The sequence below is a fragment of the Poromitra crassiceps genome (genome assembly GCF_964638095.1).
Source record: "Poromitra crassiceps genome assembly, chromosome: 17".
In the NCBI taxonomy this organism is placed as follows: domain Eukaryota; kingdom Metazoa; phylum Chordata; class Actinopteri; order Beryciformes; family Melamphaidae; genus Poromitra; species Poromitra crassiceps.
This window is the reverse complement of record NC_139635.1, coordinates 6500503-6509673: the sequence shown is the minus strand read 5'-3', so window position 1 is coordinate 6509673 and position 9171 is coordinate 6500503. Positions and strand designations below refer to the sequence as shown.

Here is a 9171-nt window from a genome sequence, read left to right as displayed (position 1 = left end):
GGCGGCCATCTTGGATGGCGGCTCCGCGCGGGAGGATGTTCTTCACATAGATGGGTGCCGAGCCGCCGATGGGAACATCACGCGACGTTATGCTGAAGCCCAGACCCTCAGGACCTACGAGAGACAAGAAGAGGGCTCTCATCAGGGTTTAGGATTTCACCCGTGGGCACTGAAGACATTCTACTCTTTCTACAGCCACTCAGATGGCTCCTAACCCGACACTGCCAGATGGGGGGCGGTATTGTTTTCACAACATCTCGTTATGAGATCTTGCGAGAGAACCCAGCTGGCTTGCAAGGTTAGGTGGCTCCAGCTACTGTCAATAATGTTCAAAGTCAATCTGCACCAGCGTTTTGCAGCATCTGATGCAACTGTAGGCGATACTGTAACTGTGGTGATATTCTAGAGACGTGTCCATCTGTGTTGACCTGTTCTGCTCCAGGAGCATGGCTACTCTGACACCTCTGTTGAGATGTCTACTTCAGTGTTTCCCGTAGAAAACTTTGAAACGTACCCCCACCGCAACGGTGGGGGGCCCTCGCTGGCGATGCTAAACTTTTAGATAACCTGTTCGCATCTATGTTCGCAATGGCATCCCAAGTATCATCATACTATTATGAGATGTGCGTACAGTTGTATTATGGGATGTGCGTTTCCCAGGCAACAGCACACGTTGCCACGTTTTGAAACAGCGCCGCACGCTGGCACAATGATCCTAAAAGCAAAATGCGTATTGTTTTGAATGATTTGGCATCTTCTATTACTGTCAACACCAGTATTGTTGTATTGTAATAATATGCCATAAAAGTTTAGTGAAATTTTGGGGAGAGCAGAAAAAATAAATAATAATAATAATAATACAAAATTGGGGGGTGCAATTTTTTTCTGGCGTCGTAGAATGGTAGGGGAAACACTGTACTTGTATGTGTTTCAAAAGGCCATGTGAAGAAGCAATTTCTTATTACATTGTGTGCAAGATTTAGCAAATGTGTAAAAAAGAAAGCTATCAACATAAGAACAATAGAGACATTGTTGGCCTAACCCTCGCTGCCTGTCTTACTGAGCTGACGCAACAATAGCCCAACACTTAACTCTGCTGTTTGGCTTCCGCTGCTTAATCCCCTACATTGATGAGCCAATCAACTTCCCACAGGCAGATGAGGCACGTTGTTATTATCCTCCCTGCTAAATGCCTGTAGCCTTGTTGGGTTTAAATAGGGAGGCGGATCTTTAAAACTCCCATTAGTTTGATTAAGACACACCTCAGCAATTTCCTGTGCAGAATGGGGATTCTTTGATTGATTTTGATACTGCCTGGGATTTGAGAGGAGACTGCCGTCTGATTCGAGCACATAAACAATGTGGGAGTTTAATCTACGCTCAGAGCTGTGGGCTTAAGTCGGCACTCAAAACAAAACGCATGAGTCCAAAGGGCCTTTTGGGAGTCGCTGCTAATCCGGTGAGTGCCCGCTCCGGTAACAGCAAACAAAACGTGTAATGAGAAAAGATAATATCGACGTTGACTGAAAACACTGGAGATCTTCCAGGCACATCCTGTTCAGAATGAAGTGTTTATCTGGGCACCATGACCAAGCATTGGAGAGGTGAGTGCATAGACTATATACAATATGGACGTCATCACAGCTCCACAAAAATGAAGCCAAAACATCTCAATCGCCCCCTTGTGGCTGGTCCCAGTATAGTCTATAGCAGTGATTCCCAAACTGTGGGCCGTGGAGGTACTGCAGGTGGGCCGCGAGTAGTCTGCCAACACTCCTGATTTTCGCGGGTAATCAAATGGCTGTAGCAGGGTCATTTCTGAAGCAACTAGAAGACCTAAGGCATCCATTGGTACTAGGGATGCACCGATATGAAAATTTTGGCCGATGCCGATAACCGATATTAACATTGCCGTTATGGCCGATAACCGATATTTACCGATGTCGATATGATCTGTATAAAACCACATTTTTATGATCATCACATTTTGTACATACTGAAAAACACATGTTAACTCATTCAGGGCCAGTTTAGGACTGCCAATATTTAGCACAGGCCAAAGATTTTCATAATTGTTGGTCATCTTTCAAGACCCACAGTAAATTATCTATTAGCACCAGAGTGATTTGCAATACCTCAAAATGAAGATGTACGTCTCTGGGTTCACCAGGAAAAAAAAAGTTAGCTTTTAGCATGTTCTGTACTCTACTTATATCCATTTATATACACCCTGTTTTCACCCAAAATGTCTCTCTCTCAGATGACAAACAGGAGCAAATGCAATTTCTGTAAAATATACATTCTCAAGCAGAACTCGCTCTCAATTCTTTTATTTTGAACTGTATTGACATCAGACATGTAAATACTATTCGTTATGACACAAATTAAAAAAAATATATATATATATATATATATATATATATATACACATGAAGTGCTTTTTTTTTACATTCGACAATACAGCAGTGTGAGTGAGTGTGCAGACAGACACACAGACAGACAGACAGAGAGACAGACAGACAGACACACAGACAGACAGACAGACAGACAGACAGACAGACAGACACACACACACACACACACACACACACACACACACACACAGACACACACACACACACACACACGATCCCCCTTCGTTGCGTGATTTCTAACCCCACATAGGATAAGCAATAACCACGCCCTGTGGCGCCGGGATTGGCCAGGAGCAACACTGGAGCAGAGACACTACTACACTGGAGGGCACGCAGTCCAGCGATTTCATGAAGCTCTTGAGAACGGGCAGCGGGCTTCTGCCTGCGTAGCTGTTCGTGTGCTGCTCGTCCATGTCTCCCCCTGTCATATTCTGCCTGCTATCGTTGCCGTTTTCCCCTCGGCTATTCAACACGTCCTCACCGCCCTCTGATCACTGCTGATCGATCATTTCCTCATTCCTCCGATGATCAAACGCATCTGTGGATTACTTTCTCCGGTTTTCTCCGGCTGGCACACAGGAAGGCTGGCACGGCACACAGGAAAGCGACCAGCTCCTGCAGCGCGCGAGGGGCGTTTCAATGCGGTTTCTCCTGTCTGCACAAGGCAAGCTCCTTATCCATTTTCTGATATTCCTCCTGCTCAATTTCAAAACAACAGCTGCGGTATGTGTTTGTTCACGTGTTGTCTTAGATGATAGGGACCTGATACCATGTGACAGGCTGGGGAAGTGTTTTAACTACGCCCTGCAGTAATAAAAACAAAAACACGTCAAACACGTCATTGGCCCTCTGGGCTATTCCTGATAAGACGTCAAAGACGTCATTGGCCCTGAATGAGTTAACACTGAATTTGAAAAAGTTATGCATTTCTTTATTTGCAAAGCCTTTGGAAAAGCCCATAAATCATAGATTTACTGCATTATTTCATATCAATGTGAAGAATTTGGCTCATAATGATAACCGATATTAACACATTCACTGCCAACAACGTATGAACACGTTTTCAGAATCCAGCTGTTCCCTGCCAACAACGTGTTTACACGTTTTTGGCATCGATTTTTTTTTTTTGACGGTGGGTTGTGCATCTAAGCCTTTTACATCTCTTATATAATTATTGGAGCCACCGAACGTTTACAACCCATTCCACCGACCCACTAAGTGGCAACAGTGCTCTCCTGGCTAGAGAAAGGAAAGCATTTTTTTAACTTGTCAAGCCATTCTCAGCCCAGCCATTCTCCTTTTCGCGCTGATTGCTGGCGATGCGGGATTGCAAATTTACATAATAGATTCAGCCGATCTACTATGATCGGGTGATAGATTACAGGTGGAGGAACACACTTTGAAACACGCAGCATAAATATGACCAGAATCGCAAAAGCTTCTCTCAACCAAAACTCCAAACGAGCGAGTCCATCCCGACTTCCTCAAACAGCGGCCCAGACATGCAGGCACAGGAGAGCAGCAAAGCACTGACTGGTGACAAGCTTGTCCGCCCACGGAGGGCGGAGTTGAAGCAACTCGAGAGGGAGGGAGAGAGAGAGAGAGAGAGAGAGAGAGAGAGAGAGAGAGGGAGGGAGAGCGAGAGGGAGGGAGAGAGAGAGAGAGAGCGAGAGGGGGAGGGAGAGAGAGAGAGAGAGAGCCAAAAATGAATGGTTAAAGTGACCGTTCCATCCAATTTCACAAAAAGCCGTTTATCTCTGAATATTCTTTTTCACGCTAAAACCATGCTGTATTCAACTGCTAATGCTTACATAACTACTAACTCTACAAACTAACTCTTTTAGACAGAGAAAGTACACATTCTATTAGTACTTTTGAGATATTGTATGTTCACAAACTCCAAGCTGAAACGAATCCTCGGCTCTTATAAAATGAGCCATAATCCTCAAAAAACGGCTTGGCAGAAGCTACCTACAGCAAAAAAAAACGTCTGGCAGTCAATGTGTTAACATTGCAACATCTGACCGATACCGATATGACCGATATGTTAAAAAATGACCAACATCGGCCGATACCGATATGATTGCCGATATATCGTGCATCCCTAATTGGTACCAAGCATAATATGCTTGCCTGTCAGGAAGGGGGCTAAATAACGCTCCAAACAAAGGTTACATTTGGGCGAGGGTTCCTTGACCTCTCAGCTCAATTTATCTGAATGAAAATTGGTCCAATGGGTATTGGGTAATGTTTTTTTTTTTTTTTTTAACATTGTCCTAACTAATTAATTCAATTACGATTCAACATGGATTTATTGAGCAGCCCTAGTTCAAATGCAAATTTTTCGGATAAGTTTTGTTGTTAAATAGTTATTTGATGATATAAAAAGGGCCGATTGAAAGCTGTGACAGCCCCACTCTCCTGCACAGACTCTGCTTCCAAATGATGTCACACAAGGAAGATGGCAGCTCGCTGAAACCGATATTTTGGCTTCACTTAAGCGGGGACGCGTCGTCTATATTTATATAGTCAATGGGTGAGAGCCACTAGAAAAAAACAAAAATAATGATAGATGCCTGGAACAGGTACACACAACTAACAGCCAGGTTGGAATAAGCAGCTCTTTATGTTTTTTCTTCCTGGGTTGATTCCAGCCCTGAGAGAGGCACTAGATTCAGGTGGAAACTTCAGTGGGCATATGGTGCAGCCCTGTGGGACTCCTCACCATGGCATTCGACAGCACCCAGGGGCCAGCGGCTGCTTAGCAACAAGCTCTCTGGCCCTGAGACCTGGCACAGACAGCTGTTTGTGCCAGGTCTCCTGTTGGCAGAGGTACGGAGCTACTGTGCCAGCTGTCAGTCAAAGGCTACACCGCCGAGATCTCCCCGCGTTTTATTCCTGGCATGGCCGTTCGCTGCACATTTCCGCCAGCCTGAACTCAAATCTTTTCTCCTCGGCTGGGTGGGCTCGTCACCCTCTGTTCACCGCTCACATGGTTCTTGGTGAACCCTGGATGTGTTTAAGCCTGTTACATCACGGTTCACATTTTGCATGCTTCTGTGTTTGCTGCGTTTCTCAACAAACCGTTCCTACACTCGTCTTTGCGCGTTATAGGGTCTTTGCGGTGCCAGATTGGAGCGATTGCTTGTTTATTCAGTTGGACTGCAGAGGATAATGAAATACAATGGTTCCTTCTCCTTTTGGAAAGGCTCAGTTATTGGGATGCAAAGCACGACACACACCCTGGCAGGATTTAAATGATACTTCAGAAGCTTCAGGTGATGTAAGGACAGCCTATGTTTCTACACAAAAACGTAAGAATCCTTCAGGCATTCGAGATTACACTTTTGTTTCTATCCACCAGTCAAAGGTTTTGGACCCACCTGATTGAATTTTTATCATTTTTCATTATCTTGAAGCCATTTTGATCTAAAGTCTTATTCTTACAGGCTTGAAATCTGTTTCTTAGACAAATATAGGCTAAATAGTGAAGTTGATCCTATGTGAGAGGCTTTGCAAAGCCTTTGCAACAATGCAAAGGGCCTATTTGTAATTTTTTTACGAATGTAAATGTGAAAGATGTTAAAAATAAAGAAAATAGTGTGTGTGTGACTTTTGACTGGTAGTGTTTGTTCCGCCAATTTCCCCCTAGTTCTCCCCTTATTGACACTGCTAGTATTTAAGGCATTTACTCACTAAATTGTCTTAACTCACCTTTCTTCAGCTGGATGTTGAGCCTTCTGCCGACCTTTTTGGTGTACCCGGCCGTGGGGGTGGAGCTTGGCGCCCTCTGTGGCGACTGGGCGTGGCCTGATGGGGGCTTGGCCGCAGAGACCGCCGGGTGAGGTAGAGGGGAGTGGGCGTCGCTCTGGTCCGGGTGTTGCTGGGGGTGTGGGTGAGGATGGGCGTGAGGGTGCGTTTGGAAACCGTGAGGGTGCGTTTGAGAGCCGTGTCGGGACAGCCTCTGTGGGGCGGGGTCCAGGCTGCTCAGGGAGTCGTGCGGGTGCGTTTGGGAGCCGTGTCGGGACATCCTCTGTGGGGCGGGGTCCAGGCTGCTCAGGGAGTCGTGAGGGTGCGTTTGGGAGCCGTATCGGGACATCCTCTGCGGGGCGGGGTCCAGGCTGCTCAGGGAGTCGTGAGGGTGCGTTTGGGAGCCGTGTCGGGACATCCTCTGCAGGCTGGGGTCCAGGCTGCCACTCAGGGAGTCGGGGCTGAAGCGGCCCGAGGTGTAGGCAGGGTTCCTCTCGCTGTGGGACAGCTGTTCATAGTGGGCCTTCATGGACTGTGGCACTACGTGGAACATGATGATGGGAGAACGCATGGCCTGACGGAACATGTTCTGGGCTCTGGAGAGGGAGAGAGCAGTGGTGGATGAAGGACCCCAAAGCCACACTTGAGTAAAAGTACAGATATCTATCTTACCAGAAAATTGGTAGAAGTTACCATGCAACTACACCAAAACCCAAATGTTTGGTGACACCTAATTGTGAAAAATATGGCACTGAACTGGCCTTCTCCTATTGGCTGGTCTTTTCAACAGGTGATGTCACCACCTGTTGTACTCTATAGAGGGCGACATCACAGGGCACAGAGACCACGACCAGCCAATAGCAGAAGGCCAGCTCACTGTATCCTACTTTTCACCATTACATGTCAGAATTCACCACAGATTTATGTGGGGTGAAGTTAGTCTTTAAAGTCACAAATTAGAATATTAAAATATCTTAAATATAATTGATATTTACTGCACTTAAGTATCAAAAGTAACTTTGTGGTATTAAATGTACTTAAATATTGAAAGTAAAAGCACAAGTAAATGTTGATAAAAAAGCAAGCAACCATCGTCAATTCTACTTCTGATCATGTCCATCTGACATGCCTGCGCCTGAGTGGAAATCTTCCCAAGTTTTAAAGCAGTTGGCAAACAACATGATGGTGCACTACAAACATCATGATGGTGCACTACAAACAACATGATGGTGCACTACAAACATCATGATGGTGCACTACAAACAACATGATGGTGCACTACAAACAACATGATGGTGCACTACAAACAACATGATGGTGCAAACAACATGATGGTGCACTACAAACAACATGATGGTGCACTACAAACATCATGATGGTGCACTACAAACAACATGATGGTGCACTACAAACAACATGATGATGCACTACAAACATCATGATGGTGCACTACAAACAACATGATGGTGCACTACAAACAACATGATGGTGCACTACAAACAACATGATGGTGCACTACAAACAACATGATGATGCACTACAAACATCATGATGGTGCACTACAAACAACATGATGGTGCACTACAAACAACATGATGGTGCACTACAAACAACATGATGATGCACTACAAACATCATGATGGTGCACTACAAACAACATGATGGTGCACTACAAACATCATGATGGTGCACTACAAACAACATGATGGTGCACTACAAACATCATGATGGTGCACTACAAACATCATGATGGTGCACTACAAACAACATGATGGTGCACTACAAACAACATGATGGTGCACTACAAACAACATGATGGTGCACTACAAACAACATGATGGTGCACTACAAACATCATGATGGTGCACTACAAACAACATGATGGTGCACTACAAACAACATGATGGTGAAAAAACAACATGATGGTGCACTACAAACACCATGATGGTGCACTACAAACATCATGATGGTGCACTACAAACAACATGATGGTGCACTACAAACAACATGATGGTGAAAAAACAACATGATGGTGCACTACAAACAACATGATGATGCACTACAAACATCATGATGGTGCACGACAAACATCATGATGGTGCACTACAAACAACATGATGATGCACTACAAACATCATGATGGTGCACTACAAACAACATGATGGTGCACTACAAACAACATGATGGTGCACTACAAACATCATGATGGTGCACTACAAACATCATGATGGTGCACTACAAACATCATGATGGTGCACTACAAACATCATGATGGTGCACTACAAACAACATGATGGTGCACTACAAACATCATGATGGTGCACTACAAACATCATGATGGTGCACTACAAACAACATGATGGTGCACTACAAACAACATGATGGTGCAAACAACATGATGGTGCACTACAAACAACATGATGATGCACTACAAACATCATGATGGTGCACTACAAACAACATGATGGTGCACTACAAACAACATGATGATGCACTACAAACATCATGATGGTGCACTACAAACAACATGATGGTGCACTACAAACAACATGATGGTGCACTACAAACAACATGATGGTGCACTACAAACAACATGATGGTGCACTACAAACAACATGATGGTGCACTACAAACAACATGATGGTGCAAACAACATGATGATGCACTACAAACATCATGATGGTGCACTACAAACAACATGATGGTGCAAACAACATGATGGTGCACTACAAACAACATGATGGTGCACTACAAACAACATGATGGTGCAAACAACATGATGGTGCACTACAAACAACATGATGGTGCACTACAAACAACATGATGGTGCACTACAAACATCATGATGGTGCACTACAAACAACATGATGGTGCACTACAAACAACATGATGGTGCACTACAAACAACATGATGGTGCACTACAAACAACATGATGATGCACTACAAACAACATGATGGTGCACTACAAACAACATGATGGTGCACTACAAACAACATGATGATGCA

At 44.6% G+C, this 9171-nt stretch overlaps 1 protein-coding gene across 1 annotated transcript in view; it reads right to left on the bottom strand.

Moving 5' to 3' along the window:
• Nucleotides 1-9171, bottom strand: part of LOC310791891 (partitioning defective 3 homolog) — a gene marked incomplete at its 3' end in the record, with an annotated part of 552527 nt that overhangs the window by 250925 nt on the left and 292431 nt on the right. Inside the window, 3 exon segments of the mRNA XM_083653569.1 lie at nucleotides 1-114; nucleotides 6129-6397; nucleotides 6581-6760. The exon segment at nucleotides 1-114 is cut by the window's left edge and continues 26 nt beyond it. Coding sequence (XP_083509695.1) covers nucleotides 1-114; nucleotides 6129-6397; nucleotides 6581-6760 — 563 coding nt within the window.